General features: G+C 41.4%; 2 protein-coding genes across 2 annotated transcripts in view; one reads left to right on the top strand and one right to left on the bottom strand.

The window, feature by feature from the left end:
* The window catches only part of tipin (timeless interacting protein), a 38931-nt gene extending 33521 nt beyond the window's left edge, over positions 1-5410 (top strand). The window contains exons 7-8 of the mRNA XM_061975181.2: positions 701-916; positions 5250-5410. Coding sequence (XP_061831165.1) covers positions 701-916; positions 5250-5410 — 377 coding nt within the window. The remainder of the gene's footprint in view (positions 1-700; positions 917-5249) is intronic.
* A 224-nt stretch (positions 5411-5634) lies between these two features.
* The window catches only part of dis3l (DIS3 like exosome 3'-5' exoribonuclease), a 74860-nt gene continuing 62706 nt past the window's right edge, over positions 5635-17788 (bottom strand). The window contains exons 17-18 of the mRNA XM_061975175.1: positions 15637-15808; positions 5635-6356 (exon numbers count right to left, since the gene is read on the bottom strand). Of these exons, the coding sequence (XP_061831159.1) occupies positions 6048-6356; positions 15637-15808 (481 nt within the window). The 3' untranslated portion in view covers positions 5635-6047. The remainder of the gene's footprint in view (positions 6357-15636; positions 15809-17788) is intronic.

Below are 17788 nucleotides of genomic sequence, written 5' to 3'. Positions count from 1 at the left end.
AAGCATCAAAACCAGCAGATTTGGGAGCATCAATGACAGTGTTAATAGTTTTAAACAGAACTCTGGGGTTGTTACAGTTAGAAGATATAATCTGAGATAGATATATATTCATTTCTGCTTTATTATATGGGCCAGATTGTTCCTCATAATGTTTAACTTGATGTTGAAAAAAATTCTGCACAAAGCTATATTCACACAAACATAAATGTAGTTTGAAAAAAAGCACCTTTTTCTCACTCCATTTGTGGTCAATCTCCATTCCACTTGTGAAGAAAGAATCTGCCCACATAAAAACACATCCAACAGCTGATGTGTGCATTTTGACCAATCAGAAGCCTGAAAAATCAAGCGCAGCGGACTTGGTGGTGGGTAAGATCGCTTTTCATCATTAATATAATGACTATCTAAAAAAATCCGCAGCGCACACTTAATACATCTGCTTCTGTATGAATTGAAATCGGCACCTTTTAGGTCACTCAATTCACTACTCGTGTTCTGTTGTTTAAATCACGTAAATCCCTTTTCCCCCCTGCAGATAGCGCCATCACACCATTTTGTATTTGTCATTTTTAGAAACAAATTATACATGGAATTCAAAGCAAATAAAAACAATTGCAAATAGATGAGGTTGTATTAAGCTTGTGTTAGTGTGAACATACCCTTCTTTTGTGTACTTATGTGTTTTTGTGGGTGTGTGCAGGTGAAGAGGAAGCTTCTCCCGAGTCTCACATCTTAGAAGAACCAGACCAGTTCGGCAGTCAGAGCTTCCCTAGCGACGAGCCAGGACCAATCCACTCCACCCCGGCACCTGCTGGTCCACCGGCCCCCTCTTTGACCGATGAGGAGCGCCAACGTATGGAGCTGAACAGACAGCGAGCCCTGGAGAGGAAGATAGCTCGCCAGCAGCGACTAACAGGTACAGCACATCAATCAATCAATCAATCTTTATTTATATAGCCCTAAATCACAAGTGTCTCAAAGGGCTGCACAAGCCACAACGACATCCTCGGTACAAAGCCCACATACGGGCAAGGAAAAACTCACCCCAGTGGGACGTCGATGTGAATGACTATGAGAAACCTTGGAGAGGACCGCATATGTGGGTAACCCCCCCCCTCTAGGGGAGACCGAAAGCAATGGATGTCGAGTGGGTCTGACATAATATTGTGAGAGTCCAGTCCATAGTGGATCCAACATAATAGTAAGAGTCCAGTCCATAGTGGGGCCAGCAGGCAGGACACCATCCCGAGCGGAGACGGGTCAGCAGCGCAGAGATGTTCCCAGCCGATGCACAGGCGAGCGGTCCACCCCGGGTCCCGACTCTGGACAGCCAGCACTTCATCCATGGCCACCGGACCTGTGCCCCCCCCCCTCAAGGAAAAGGGGAGCAGAGGAGAAAAGAAAAGAAACGGCAGATCAACTGGTCCAACAGGGGGGCTATTTAAAGGCTAGAGTATACAAATGAGTTTTAAGATGGGACTTAAATGCTTCTACTGAGGTAGCATCTCTAATTGTTACCGGGAGGGCATTCCATAGTACTGGAGCCCGAATAGAAAACGCTCTATAGCCCGCAGACTTTTTTTGGGCTCTGGGAATCACTAATAAGCCGGAGTTCTTTGAACGCAGATTTCTTGCCGGGACATATGGTACAATGCAATCGACAAGATAGGACGGAGCTAGACCGTGTAGTATTTTATACGTAAGTAGTAAAACCTTAAAGTCACATCTTAAGTGCACAGGAAGCCAGTGCAGGTGAGCCAGTATAGGCGTAATATGATCAAACTTTCTTGTTCTTGTCAAAAGTCTAGCAGCCGCATTTTGTACCAACTGTAATCTTTTAATGCTAGACATAGGGAGACCCGAAAATAATACGTTACAATAGTCGAGACGAGACGTAACGAACGCATGAATAATGATCTCAGCGTCGCTAGTGGATAAAATAGAACGAATTTTAGCGATATTACGGAGATGAAAGAAGGCCGTTTTAGTAACACTCTTAATGTGTGATTCAAACGAGAGAGTTGGGTCGAAGATAATACCCAGATTCTTTACTGATTCGCCTTGTGTAATTGTTTGGTTGTCAAATGTTAAGGTGGTATTATTAAATAAATGTCGGTGTTTAGCAGGACCGATAATCAGCATTTCCGTTTTCTTGGCGTTGAGTTGCAAGAAGTTAGCGGACATCCATTGTTTAATTTCATTAAGACACGCCTCCAGCTGACTACAATCCGGCGTGTTGGTCAGCTTTAGGGGCATGTAGAGTTGGGTGTCATCAGCATAACAATGAAAGCTAACACCGTATTTGCGTATGATGTCGCCTAGCGGCAACATGTAAATACTAAAGAGTGCAGGGCCAAGAACCGAACCCTGAGGAACTCCGCACGTTACCTTAACATAGTCCGAGGTCACATTATTATGGGAGACGCATTGCATCCTGTCAGTAAGATAAGAGTTAAACCACGACAAAGCTAAGTCTGACATACCAATACGTGTTTTGATACGCTCTAATAAAATATTATGATCGACGGTATCGAAAGCAGCGCTAAGATCAAGAAGCAGCAACATAGATGACGCATCAGAATCCATCGTTAGCAGTAGATCATTAGTCATTTTTGCGAGGGCTGTCTCCGTAGAGTGATTTGCCCTGAAACCGGATTGAAAAGGTTCACAGAGATTGTTAGACACTAAGTGTTCATTTAGCTGCTGTGCGACAATTTTTTCGAGGATTTTCGAAATAAAGGGAAGGTGGGACACCGGTCGGTAGTTTACCATGAGGTCAGGATCAAGGTTAGGTCTTTTGTTATTATAGGCGCCCTGAAGTAGTGTGTGTGTGTGTGTCTTTGTGTGTCTGTGTCTGTGTCTGTGCTGTACTTTAAGTGGCAGTAACGCTGACCTGCTAGTTAAAAGCCCATGAGAGTTTCAGAACAGTGATGGCGGTCATGCTATGGGCCTGCTGCTGCACGAGTAGTACCTGAAGACATGGTTGGTCCACGCATGCGCAGAGATTACGTCCCTTCTTGTCAAATTCATTTACGGAAGTTACATTTGTGTACGGTGTGTCACTATTACCAGTTTGTTTCCAATAACAAAGCAATACATAACCACATAAAAAACAATCATTATCTATTTCTTTCTATAACAGGCGGATCAGTACAGAAACCTGAACGATCTGCTTGGCAGCCTTAAATTTAACAAAACATCAAGAAATTGATCAAATACATCAATTCACAATTTTGAAAAATGCTAAGTCTACTTTTTATTAGCCTGCTGATATATAATCATGCAAAACCAACTTTTATTTCCTGTTGTTACCTGTTTTTGTGTATTTGGGATACCCCGTAAGTCCCGAAAATGTGAAATCAAACCATGGAGGCACGGCGCAGATATCTATAAAACAATCTCGCCTTCTTCCAAACTGGCTCCAAACATGCCATTTAGAATTTGAGACTTAAATTCTACGTCAGCAGTTATCTCCATATACAGGTAAAAGCCAGTAAATTAGAATATTTTGAAAAACTTGATTTATTTCAGTAATTGCATTCAAAAGGTGTAACTTGTACATTATATGTATTCATTGCACACAGACTGATGCATTCAAATGTTTATTTCATTTCATTTTGATGATTTGAAGTGGCAACAAATGAAAATCCAAAATTCCGTGTGTCACAAAATTAGAATATTACTTAAGGCTAATACAAAAAAGGGATTTTTAGAAATGTTGGCCAACTGAAAAGTATGAAAATGAAAAATATGAGCATGTACAATACTCAATACTTGGTTGGAGCTCCTTTTGCCTCAATTACTGCGTTAATGCGGCGTGGCATGGAGTCGATGAGTTTCTGGCACTGCTCAGGTGTTATGAGAGCCCAGGTTGCTCTGATAGTGGCCTTCAACTCTTCTGCGTTTTTGGGTCTGGCATTCTGCATCTTCCTTTTCACAATACCCCACAGATTTTCTATGGGGCTAAGGTCAGGGGAGTTGGCGGGCCAATTTAGAACAGAAATACCATGGTCTGTAAACCAGGCACGGGTAGATTTTGCGCTGTGTGCAGGCGCCAAGTCCTGTTGGAACTTGAAATCTCCATCTCCATAAAGCAGGTCAGCAGCAGGAAGCATGAAGTGCTCTAAAACTTGCTGGTAGACGGCTGCGTTGACCCTGGATCTCAGGAAACAGAGTGGACCGACACCAGCAGATGACATGGCACCCCAAACCATCACCCAACCATGCAAATTTTGCATTTCCTTTGGAAATCGAGGTCCCAGAGTCTGGAGGAAGACAGGAGAGGCACAGGATCCACGTTGCCTGAAGTCTAATGTAAAGTTTCCACCATCAGTGATGGTTTGGGGTGCCATGTCATCTGCTGGTGTCGGTCCACTCTGTTTCCTGAGATCCAGGGTCAACGCAGCCGTCTACCAGCAAGTTTTAGAGCACTTCATGCTTCCTGCTGCTGACCTGCTCTATGGAGATGGAGATTTCAAGTTCCAACAGGACTTGGCGCCTGCACACAGCGCAAAATCTACCCGTGCCTGGTTTACGGACCATGGTATTTCTGTTCTAAATTGGCCCGCCAACTCCCCTGACCTTAGCCCCATAGAAAATCTGTGGGGTATTGTGAAAAGGAAGATGCAGAATGCCAGACCCAAAAACGCAGAAGAGTTGAAGGCCACTATCAGAGCAACCTGGGCTCTCATAACACCTGAGCAGTGCCAGAAACTCATCGACTCCATGCCACGCCGCATTAACGCAGTAATTGAGGCAAAAGGAGCTCCAACCAAGTATTGAGTATTGTACATGCTCATATTTTTCATTTTCATACTTTTCAGTTGGCCAACATTTCTAAAAATCCCTTTTTTGTATTAGCCTTAAGTAATATTCTAATTTTGTGACACACGGAATTTTGGATTTTCATTTGTTGCCACTTCAAATCATCAAAATTAAATGAAATAAACATTTGAATGCATCAGTCTGTGTGCAATGAATAAATATAATGTACAAGTTACACCTTTTGAATGCAATTACTGAAATAAATCAAGTTTTTCAAAATATTCTAATTTACTGGCTTTTACCTGTATGGTAGAGGTTTACCCATTGAAATTTGCACAAGTGTGCTCTAAAAGCACCTGAAGTGACCTTGATAGGTCTCCTTTAGACCCTTTTTTTATGTAAACTTTTTTTTATGCAGTGGTAAATTTCTGGAACAAGTTTAATACTGAATACTATTGACTATTCTACTGTTTGTGGTTCCTCAGACCACCAGACAGTTGGCTCGTCACTGCAAGCAGACGACTCCTCAGTGGACGCATCAGAGCCTTCTGTCCACTCTTCCTCAGGTCAAGACAAAGACGAGAAGCAAACTAGCAGCAGCAGCAGTTCACCCCAGCTGCTGATTGACTTAGAGTCAACCCCCTAGTGACAGAGCCTGCACCTGGCAACAGTTATGAAGATTAATGTGGAGTATTGCTGATGTACAAACATGACATTAGAACTTTATTTTTCATAAACGAGGGAAAAGTTTGAAAGCATGTTGTCATGATATTGAATGAGAAGTTGTGACCTTTTTACTGGTACTAATTGTACAGCCTGTAAAGACCACCCTTGTAACGCCTTGTCCTATTTTATAAACAATTACTCACATTAAAGCTCACAAAACAAAATGTGATGACTTTATTGTAAACGGTCACTGTGGACATTTCAGTACAAATTGATATTAAAATCTATTTGCACACTAATGTGGCATTTTAAAAGAAACAACTTAAAAGGTCTGTACTTCTTGTAAAGGCTTACAATCATGTCCAAGAGCATCTGCACAAAAATAAAACATGCCTTCAGTTCACAGGTGCTGAGAAAAAAACGCTGCCTCAACACTTAAAAGAAAATATCTACGCCAACTAGTCTACTGTACTTTAGATCAATCCATGCTAAAAAAAACTATAGCTATTAAAAATGAAGTAAAAAAAGTTGTTTTTCATGTAAAAAGAAGCTCTGATGTGAGCACTTATAGCATTATTTCCAGTCCAAACACACATGAGTGGGTGTCTATGGCGTCCTTAGGCTGTGTTTTCACATTCCAGGTCCATCAATGCCAGCTCTCGAATCTCCTCCAGGAGAAGGTATAAGTTGGGGCTTTTACTTTGGCAGAACTCTCGTTCCTGTTTGGACAGTTTGGACCGCCGTGTCGCCTTATCCTGAGCCTGTTGAGACGCCTCCTCGGCCAAGCGCACCACCTCCTGGACCAGCTGGTTGCGGCCCTGCGTTTGAGTCTGGTAGTGCTCTGAGCTCTGGTGTGGCTTGTTGTTAAGGAGCTCAAGGCTGAGACTGTCAGCGTGAGAGCGTGACGACTGCACAGAAATGCCAACCTGAAGGAAGCGAAAGGCTCTGGTTAAAATGCATGCCTCAACTTTAAAAACATTTTTGGTTTTTTTTTACAGTGAAATCCATTGTTCATAACTGAAATGTGTTAGGTATAATTTGCTTATATTGAACTTGCACATATTCAACAAAATAAAAATTCAGCCAAAAAAGTCCAGCAAGCACTAAATACAGGTAAAAGCCAGTAAATTAGAATATTTTGAAAAACTTGATTTATTTCAGTAATTGCATTCAAAAGGTGTAACTTGTACATTATATTTATTCATTGCACACAGACTGATGCATTCAAATGTTTATTTCATTTAATTTTGATGATTTGAAGTGGCAACAAATGAAAATCCAAAATTCCGTGTGTCACAAAATTAGAATATTACTTAAGGCTAATACAAAAAAGGGATTTTTAGAAATGTTGGCCAACTGAAAAGTATGAAAATGAAAAATATGAGCATGTACAATACTCAATACTTGGTTGGAGCTCCTTTTGCCTCAATTACTGCGTTAATGCGGCGTGGCATGGAGTCGATGAGTTTCTGGCACTGCTCAGGTGTTATGAGAGCCCAGGTTGCTCTGATAGTGGCCTTCAACTCTTCTGCGTTTTTGGGTCTGGCATTCTGCATCTTCCTTTTCACAATACCCCACAGATTTTCTATGGGGCTAAGGTCAGGGGAGTTGGCGGGCCAATTTAGAACAGAAATACCATGGTCCGTAAACCAGGCACGGGTAGATTTTGCGCTGTGTGCAGGCGCCAAGTCCTGTTGGAACTTGAAATCTCCATCTCCATAGAGCAGGTCAGCAGCAGGAAGCATGAAGTGCTCTAAAACTTGCTGGTAGACGGCTGCGTTGACCCTGGATCTCAGGAAACAGAGTGGACCGACACCAGCAGATGACATGGCACCCCAAACCATCACCCAACCATGCAAATTTTGCATTTCCTTTGGAAATCGAGGTCCCAGAGTCTGGAGGAAGACAGGAGAGGCACAGGATCCACGTTGCCTGAAGTCTAGTGTAAAGTTTCCACCATCAGTGATGGTTTGGGGTGCCATGTCATCTGCTGGTGTCGGTCCACTCTGTTTCCTGAGATCCAGGGTCAACGCAGCCGTCTACCAGCAAGTTTTAGAGCACTTCATGCTGACCTGCTCTATGGAGATGGAGATTTCAAGTTCCAACAGGACTTGGCGCCTGCACACAGCGCAAAATCTACCCGTGCCTGGTTTACGGACCATGGTATTTCTGTTCTAAATTGGCCCGCCAACTCCCCTGACCTTAGCCCCATAGAAAATCTGTGGGGTATTGTGAAAAGGAAGATGCAGAATGCCAGACCCAAAAACGCAGAAGAGTTGAAGGCCACTATCAGAGCAACCTGGGCTCTCATAACACCTGAGCAGTGCCAGAAACTCATCGACTCCATGCCACGCCGCATTAACGCAGTAATTGAGGCAAAAGGAGCTCCAACCAAGTATTGAGTATTGTACATGCTCATATTTTTCATTTTCATACTTTTCAGTTGGCCAACATTTCTAAAAATCCCTTTTTTGTATTAGCCTTAAGTAATATTCTAATTTTGTGACACATGGAATTTTGGATTTTCATTTGTTGCCACTTCAAATCATCAAAATTAAATGAAATAAACATTTGAATGCATCAGTCTGTGTGCAATGAATAAATATAATGTACAAGTTACACCTTTTGAATGCAATTACTGAAATAAATCAAGTTTTTCAAAATATTCTAATTTACTGGCTTTTACCTGTAGGACCTATGATGACGTTCCTCTTTTTTGACTTGTTACAATGTTAGATACTGCAGTTAGACAATGCTGAAGTGTCAAATCATAAGGTTCATGCATTTTGGTGCACGCAGTTTTTGAATGCCTCTTTTTTTCGAGGTTTTGCAGTCTGGCGACGTTGTGACATCACAGCGGCGTGGCGAAGTTGGTAGAGTGGCCGTGCCAGCAATCGGAGGGTTGCTGGTTACTGGGGTTCAATCCCCACCTTCTACCATCATAGTCACGTCCGTTGTGTCCTTGGGCAAGACACTTCACCCCTTGCTCCTGATGGCTGCTGGTTAGCGCCTTGCATGGCAGCTCCCGCCATCAGTGTGTGAATGTGTGTGTGAATGTGGAAATTCTGTCAAAGCGCTTTAGTACCTTGAAGGTAGAAAAGCGCTATACAAGTATAACCCATTTATCATTTATTTATCAAGGTGGATGTACTTATTTGGACATTAAGAAAAGCGCTCAGCCAGAGCTCCTCCGCTTTCAAGCTGCGAGGAAACAAAAAAGGTAGGATAAAGTAATATTCTTTAAACTAATCTTAGTATGCGCAGTATGTGTGACATTGGTGTTGATAAAAGCAACTTCTTAAAATGCGGCTCTGAGTCGACCTGGGAGCATACTTGCCAACCTTGAGACCTCCGAATTCGGGAGATGGGGGGGGGGGGGGGGGGGGGTTTTGAGGTGGGGGGGGGGGGTGTTTGGTGGTAGCGGGGGTGTATATTGTAGCGTCCCGGAAGAGTTAGTGCTGCAAGGGATTCTGGGTATTTGTTCTGTTGTGTTTATGTTGTGTTAAGGTGAGGATGTTCTCCCGAAATGTGTTTGTCATTCTTGTTTGGTGTGGGTTCACAGTGTGGCGCATATTTGTAGCAGTGTTAAAGGTGTTTATACAGCCACCCTCAGTGTGACCTGCATGGCTGTTGATCAAGTATGCCTTGCAGTCACTCATGTGTGTTTAAAAGCCGCATATATTATGTGACTGTTTGTATGGAGGAAAAGCGGACGTGATGAAAATCGGGAGAAATTTGTGAGAATGGTTGCCCCGGGAGATTTTCGGGAGTCACACTGAAATTCGGGAGTCTCCTGGGAAAATCGGGAGGGTTGGCAAGTATGCCTGAAAGTGTGCAGATGTACCTAATGTTGTGATTGGGTGAATCTTTATAAAGTTTATTAAGTTTCTTTTCGACCATGTCTTTAAAAACAATAGCGGCAACAACTTCAAGATTTATATTTAAACAGTGTACATTTTCAAAAAGTCAATTGTGACTCTTTTAGAGGGGTGGGGGGTGAGGTTTCATTTGCAATCTGGGAATGCCTTCAGAAATATCTTGCAGACAGACTCAAAAAACAGGATCTAAAAGTGACTTTGGAGCAAAATTAAGTGTTTTAAATGTAAATCAAATCAAATCAAATCAACTTTATTTATAGAGCACATTTAAAATGTACCACAGGGGTAGCCAAAGTGCTGTACAATGAGCAGGTTAAAAGATAAAACGAGTACCGAGCAAACACAACACAACACAAACAGAACACGATAAAAAATAAATAATTAAAATAGAATTAATAAAAACATAAAAACATAAAAACAGGATCACAGCAGGTGTATTATGGGGCGCCATTGCAGGATGGATATCACTCAGTGTTAAAAGCCATGGAATAAAAGTATGTTTTTAAGAGAGATTTAAAAACAGGAAGAGAGGAGGCTTGTCTAACACTCAGGGGTAGGTCGTTCCAGAGCTTGGGAGCAGCAACGGCGAAAGCTCTGTCACCTCTAAGCTTCAGCCTTGTGTCAGGGACCGTCAACAGCAGCTGATCGGCTGATCTTAAGGATCGGGTGGGGCAGTAAGGCTGAAGGAGGTCGGAGAGATAGGTTGGCGCGAGGTTGTTTAGACATTTAAAAACAAATAAAAGGAGTTTAAAATGTATTCGGTAACGCACAGGGAGCCAGTGAAGGGACGCTAAAATAGGGGTGATGTGCTCACGTCTGCGGGTCTGTGTTAGCAGACGAGCAGCAGAGTTCTGCACGAGCTGCAGGCGGGCGAGGGAGGCCTGGCTAATGCCAACATACAGGGCATTACAATAATCAAGACGAGTCGAGATAAAAGCGTGGATTAATTTCTCAAGATCATGTCTTGATAGAAGCGGTTTCACTTTCGCTATTTGCCGTAATTGATAAAAGCTTTTTTGAACGACGCTGCTGATTTGTTTTTCGAATTTAAAATCTGAGTCAAACTTTACCCCCAGGTTTGTGACAGAGTCGCTGAGACACGGGGTCAGAGTGCCGAGGTCAACGTTGGGGGAGGGAGAGCGACTTGGACCGAACAACATAACTTCTGTTTTATCTTCATTTAGGCTCAGGAAGTTAGCTGAAAGCCAGACTTTGATGTCGTGCAGGCAGTCAATAAGACGTTGAACCGTGTTATTTTGTGCCATGGGAAAATAAATCTGGCAATCATCGGCATAAAAATGAAATGCAATACTGTACTTCCTAAAAATAGAACCAAGGGGGAGAAGGTAAAGCGCAAATAAAATTGGGGCAAGGATTGAGCCCTGGGGGACCCCATGTGGTAAAGGAGCTGTGGACGACATAAAACTGTCTACTTTTACATAATTTTAAATGTAGATTAAAAATAATCATAGATGCTTTTTAAATAAATGTTTTTGATACCCGACCAACCAGCAAGAAGATCCGATGGCTTGTCGTATTACTTCTACACTGCCGACTTATTTTTTTTTTGAGTCATTCAGATGGTACTGCAGTTGTATTTTTTCCACTGTTCATTTTTGTCTGAAATTTTCGCCCATATTTCATACAGGTGCAGTTATTGTACAGCCAAACATTGCATATAACATTGCGTGTGGCTCTGCAGCATCAATTGTCCGAATAAAGAAACCCACATCTTGGTGACTCAGTCTCTGTGATTTTTTTTAATTGACGATAACTGCAAAATAAACCCCCATAGGGCCAAAGAAAGTTACCTACTTTGATAAAGAAATTGAGAAACACTATTGAATTCAAGAAATAACTGTTAGCAAGGAAGAAATGTGGCATCTGTGAGGCTCTCCCTTTCCCTAATCATTTTTGCTAACAAGAGTCTTCAATAACATCAAAAATGATGTTAAATGTTCATCATTTATATGTATTTCCAAATTGTTTCCTGGATGTAAAACTACAATTATTCTCCATTAAAACAGTTTCGTGTTCACATTTTTGGGTATTTGGAAGAGGTTCATTGGATAAACATTATTTCTTATGGGAAACGATTGGAACGGTTCAGTTTTTGTCTGACTTTTTGAAACGGAACAAAAAGGAAAACTGGGGTCCCAGTAGAGCTGGGTACCCCTCATATTGAAAACAATACGGTACCAATTCCCGGTATCTGGGAATCGTTAATTTTCTGTAATTGTGTGTGTGTTAATAAATATTGTTCAATCACAAAATAAATTTTTTTAACGTAAATATTAAAAATGAACTGATTGTGATAATGACGCTGTCCAGTTGTTAAATCTTGTTCTCTTATTACAGGCATTGGGCTAAACATTTTTGGCTGTGGGCCAAAGTGCATGCAAAGTAACCATATATATATATATATATATATATATATATATATATATATAATATGATAATATATAATAATACTGATATATAATAATAATATATATACACACACATATATAATATGTGTGTGTGTTTACATATTATAATAATATAATGGATATATAATTAATATTTATTATAATCGAATATTAAGAGTATGTGAAAGTTCAACTCCTACCTTCTTTACTTCCGTGACGACTTTGTAATCAATCAGAAATATCAACAGCTAAAAGTCAACCATGGATAAGTGTGGAGAGATTGTTTCGCAAATTTCCCATCATGCCTTGCAATGGAATGGGTGTGATTTAGATATTTTTAATGGTGATAGGACATTTTTTAAAATAATTTCCATATACTTCAGTGCACAGGTTGTGTTGTGTGTGACTATGTGTGTTGCCTTCTTGTGCTGGTTGAATTCTGCACCGTGACTAGGAAAGGTTGTTTGGACTGGGTAATATAAGTAAATGCTGTGTAGTGTCCATTAAGTACACATCATGGTCACTGACCTGAGAGTCTGACATTGATCACAAGCTGGTGACCTGCTAGATCCACTATGGACTGGACTCTCACAATATTATGCTAGATCCACTATGGACTGGATTCTCACTATTATGTTAGATCCACTATGGACTGGACTCTCACACTATTATGTTAGATCCACTATGGACTGGACTCTCACTATTATATTAGATCCACTATGGACTGGACTCTCACTATTATATTAGATCCACTATGGACTGGACTCTCACTCTATTATGTTAGATCCACTATGGACTGGACTCTCACATTATTATGTTAGATCCACTATGGACTGGACTCTCACACTATTATGCTAGATCCACTATGGACTGGACTCTCACACTATTATGTTAGATCCACTATGGACTGGACTCTCACAATATAATGCTAGATCCACTATGGACTGGATTCTCACTATTATGTTAGATCCACTATGGACTGGACTCTCACTCTATTATGTTAGATCCACTATGGACTGGACTCTCACACTATTATGTTAGATCCACTATGGACTGGACTCTCACACTATTATGTTAGATCCACTATGGACTGGATTCTCACTATTATGTTAGATCCACTATGGACTGGATTCTCACTATTATGTTAGATCCACTATGGACTGGACTCTCACACTATTATGTTAGATCCACTATGGACTGGACTCTCACTATTATATTAGATCCACTATGGACTGGACTCTCACTCTATTATGTTAGATTCACTATGGACTGGACTCTCACACTATTATGTCAGATCCACTATGGACTGGACTCTCACACTATTATGTCAGATCCACTATGGACTGGACTCTCACAATATAATGCTAGATCCACTCGACGTTCATTGCACCGGTCGCCCAGGGCGGGGGTCCCCACATCTGCCGTCCCCTCCAAGGTTTCTCATTGTCATCCCATTGGGTTGAGTTTTTTCTTGCCCTGATGTGGGATGTGAGCCGAGTATGTCGTTGTGGCTTGTGCAGACCTTTGAGACACTCGTGATTTAGGGCTATATAAGTAAACATTGATTGACTTTACGTGAATTGATAGGCACAGACCAAATTCAGTCGGTACTACCGACTAAATTTGACTACCGACTGAATTTGGTCTGTGCCTATAAAAGTACAGAACTTGGTACTCATTCCTAGGTGTCTGTGTATATTTTTGCGCAAGATAACGGCTGTCAATTTATTTCAAGCAGAGATTGCATCACATCATTTGTTTTCAATGACAGTTGAAGAGGGCCCGAGCACGGTGCGAGTACTTTCTAAAAAAAAAAAGTGAGGAAAGGTAACACTTGTTCATGATCTCAAGGGCTGTGGGAACACTGTCAGCAAGAAAAACATATTTGGCCAAAGAAGTACAGATACAGTGCATCCAGAAAGTATTCACAGTGCTTCACTTTTTCCACATTTGGTTATGTTACACTATACAGGCCTGATTGGTGGATTGCTGCAGGGATGGTTGTCCTTCTGGGAGGTTCTCCTTTCTGCACAGAGGAATGCTGTAGCTCTGACAGAGTGACCATCAGGTTCTTGGTCACCTCCCTGACTACGGCCCCTTTATCCCGTTCGCTCAGTTCAGACGGCCGGTCAGCTCTAGGAAGAGTCCTGGTGGTTCCAAACCTCTTCCATTTATGGATGATGGAGGTCACTGTGCTCATTGGGACCTTCAAGGCATCAGATAATTTTCTGTACCCTTCCCCAGATTTGTGCCTCAAGACAATCCTGTCTCAGATGTCTACAGAGAATTCCTTGGACTTCATTTTTGGTTTGTGCTCTGCATGCACTGTCACGTGTGGGACTTTATACAGTGTACAGACAGGTGCGTGCCTTTCCAAACTGAATTTGCCACATTTGGAATTCAATTAAGCTTTAGAAATAAATCTAGAAAGATCAGTTGAAACAGGATGCATCTGAGCTCACGTTTGAGCTTCATGGCAAAGGCTGTGAATATTTGCTGTATGTACAAGTGATTTAATATCGCGATAATTCGTTCTATTTTATCCACTAGCGACGCTGAGATCATTATTCATGCGTTCGTTACGTCTCGTCTCGACTACTGTAACGTATTATTTTCGGGTCTCCCTATGTCTAGCATTAAAAAATTACAGTTGGTACAAAATGCGGCTGCTAGACTTTTGACAAGAACAAGAAAGTTTGATCATATTACGCCTATACTGGCTCACCTGCACTGGCTTCCTGTGCACTTAAGATGTGACTTTAAGGTTTTACTACTTACGTATAAAATACTACACGGTCTAGCTCCGTCCTATCTTGTCGATTGCATTGTACCATATGTCCCGGCAAGAAATCTGCGTTCAAAGAACTCCGGCTTATTAGTGATTCCCAGAGCCCAAAAAAAGTCTGCGGGCTATAGAGCGTTTTCTATTCGGGCTCCAGTACTATGGAATGCCCTCCCGGTAACAATTAGAGATGCTACCTCAGTAGAAGCATTTAAGTCCCATCTTAAAACTCATTTGTATACTCTAGCCTTTAAATAGCCCCCCTGTTAGACCAGTTGATCTGCCGTTTCTTTTCTTTTCTCCTCTGCTCCCCTTTTCCTTGAGGGGGGGGGGGGGGGCACAGGTCCGGTGGCCATGGATGAAGTGCTGGCTGTCCAGAGTCGGGACCCGGGGTGGACCGCTCGCCTGTGCATCGGCTGGGAACATCTCTACGCTGCTGACCCGTCTCCGCTCGGGATGGTGTCCTGCTGGCCCCACTATGGACTGGACTCTTACTATTATGTTGGATCCACTATGGACTGGACTCTCACAATATTATGTCAGACCCACTCGACATCCATTGCTTTCGGTCTCCCCTAGAGGGGGGGGGTTACCCACATATGCGGTCCTCTCCAAGGTTTCTCATAGTCATTCACATCGACGTCCCACTGGGGTGAGTTTTTCCTTGCCCGTATGTGGGCTTTGTACCGAGGATGTCGTTGTGGCTTGTGCAGCCCTTTGAGACACTTGTGATTTAGGGCTATATAGATAAAGATTGATTGATTGATTGATTGATTTCTTAGCTGCTTATCTTTAATTGCAAAAAAAAGTCTGGAAAAAACATTTTTAAATTTTCATTGTGGGGTATTGTCAGTAGACTTTTGGCAACAAAATTGACTTTTTTCCATTTTGGAAAATGGCTGGAACATAAAATGTGGAAATGTGAAACGCTGTGAATACTTTCTGAATGCACTGTACAGATGTGCAGGCCTGCCTTAAGTTTAGCAATCAATACCTAAATGATTCCGACTCAGATTGTTAGGACGTGATACCAAAAATGAGCTATTTGGCATCAACTCCAGTGAATACATATACATTTTACCTCGCTTGAGAAATAAAAATATATATTGGCAAAAGTATGAAATCTGAAGTGACTCACGGTGATGTGCTTGAAGAGTGTGAGTGTGGTGGTTCCTGTTGCGGACGTGGTGGTGATGTGGTCCGGATAGCCGTGCACAGAACCACTCTGCCACTCACACTTGCCATCTTTTCCGGCAGAGACCACTTGGCCTTCTCGGTTCTTCAGGTACACAGGGCCTTTCACGCCATACCTACACATAGACACATATTCATTCATGTAAGAAAACCAACTGAGTCCTACATAAGCAAGCAATTTGGTGACAGAGGCAAGAAAAACAATCCCTCTAAAACAGGGGTGCTCATTACGTCGATCGCGATCTACCGGTCGATCTCGGAGGGTGTGTCAGTCGATCACCAGCCAGGCATTAAAAAAATAGTCCTAAAAATTAGCGATCATAAATCTTCACTATGACGTCACTTTCGTCACTTGATTGACATTCACGGCAGCCGAGGGTCTTCTGAGATGACGCTGGCTGCTGCCAGCTCATTAAAATTACCGACTGGAAGGCGAGAAACACTTTATTTCAACAGACTCTGGCGCCGTACCTGTCGTCAAAACTCCAAAGACCGACTGCACAGTTGCACAATAAAAGCTCTGCTTCATCCTGCCTGCGCTACCAAAATAAGAGTCTCAGAAAGCTGGCGTGCACAAGCTAGCAAGCTACGGAGTTTGCCGACAATGTATTTCTTGTAAAGTGTATACAAAGGAGTACGGAAGCTGGACAAATAAGATGCCAAAAACCAACCACTTTCATGTGGTATTGGACAGAAAGGAGGACTTTTTTTCTCCTCCATTCGAAAATGCGGACGTTATCATCACCACTGTCTGATTCCTATCAATGCAAGTCATCAGAATCAGGTAATACACCAACTGATATTCTTGTCTTCATGAAAGAAAGGAATCTATATGTGTTAAACATGCTTGTATTATCTTTAACCACCTTTAAGTTGTTAACAATATTAACTATATGTGTTAAACATGCTTGTATTATCTTTAACCACCTTTAAGTTGTTAACAATATTAACTATATGTGTTAAACATGCTTGTTTTATCTTTAACCACCTTTAACTTGTTAACAATATTAACTATATGTGTTAAACATGCTTGCATTATCTTTAAACACCTTTAACTTGTTAACAATATTAACTATATGTATTAAACATACTTGTATTATCATTAAACACCTTTAATGTACTAACAATATTAACTATATGTGTTAAATATGCTTGCATTATCATTAAACACCTTTAACTTGTTAACAAAAACATATATTTCATAAATAAGTAAATATAAATTATATATATGAATGAGGTAGATCCCCACGACTTGATTAATTGAAAAGTAGCTCGCCTGCAGAAAAAAGTGTGAGCACCCCTGCTCTAAAAGGAGAAACCACAGACAGACAATATTCCATAGATGTTTGTCTTTTGGTAAGCTTGCGTTTGCTTACTTTTTACACCAGATGCCTGCTCTCAGGCATTTAATAAGCTCATTGCGATTGTTCCGGCCTAAAAATGGCCTTTTCAAAAAGTTGCGCAAAAGATTTAGGACAATTTTTTTCAATAACATTAGCTTGTAATTATACTCATTTGTTATCGATGTTTAAGGTGTTCTTTGTAACTATGATTCTTTATATTTGATTTAATAAACATTTATGTTGGAAGTTGGACCTCCCTTTAACCACAAAGGAGTGTTCCTATCTCAGGCATTCTCCATTTATGTCAAGAAGGGTTACAAAGACCAAAAAATATTGAGTGGTTTGTATCAAAAATTAATATTCAGCTAAAAAAATGCAGTAAAAAAATGTTTCTGTCCAAATTAAAATATATTTGGCAGGAGAGATGAAGTTTCTTAATATTTCTAAGCCTTCACGGCCACATATAATGATGTGGCAGGCCCAATGTGGCCCCATGCCTTGAGTTTGACATCCATGGACTACAGGATGTGTTACGCTGATGTTTCCCAAGTGTTGCCGAGTGGACCAGAAGGCTTGTGGTTGCCTGGAGTTGTTAACGTAACGAATGCTGTTGTTGCCATACGGACAAGCGATGTTCACAAACAAATTGGGGCACAAAAGAGAAATCTATTTTGAGGCTCACTCCCTCATTACATTTTGTTCACACTTTCAAAAGATTTTACATTTTTGAATCAAACTTAAATTTAATTGAAT

Source organism: Nerophis lumbriciformis, linkage group LG15 (assembly GCF_033978685.3).
Source record: "Nerophis lumbriciformis linkage group LG15, RoL_Nlum_v2.1, whole genome shotgun sequence".
NCBI classification, from domain to species: domain Eukaryota; kingdom Metazoa; phylum Chordata; class Actinopteri; order Syngnathiformes; family Syngnathidae; genus Nerophis; species Nerophis lumbriciformis.
The sequence above is the reverse complement of the archived record's forward strand: the minus strand, read 5'-3'. Positions and strand labels throughout refer to the sequence as shown.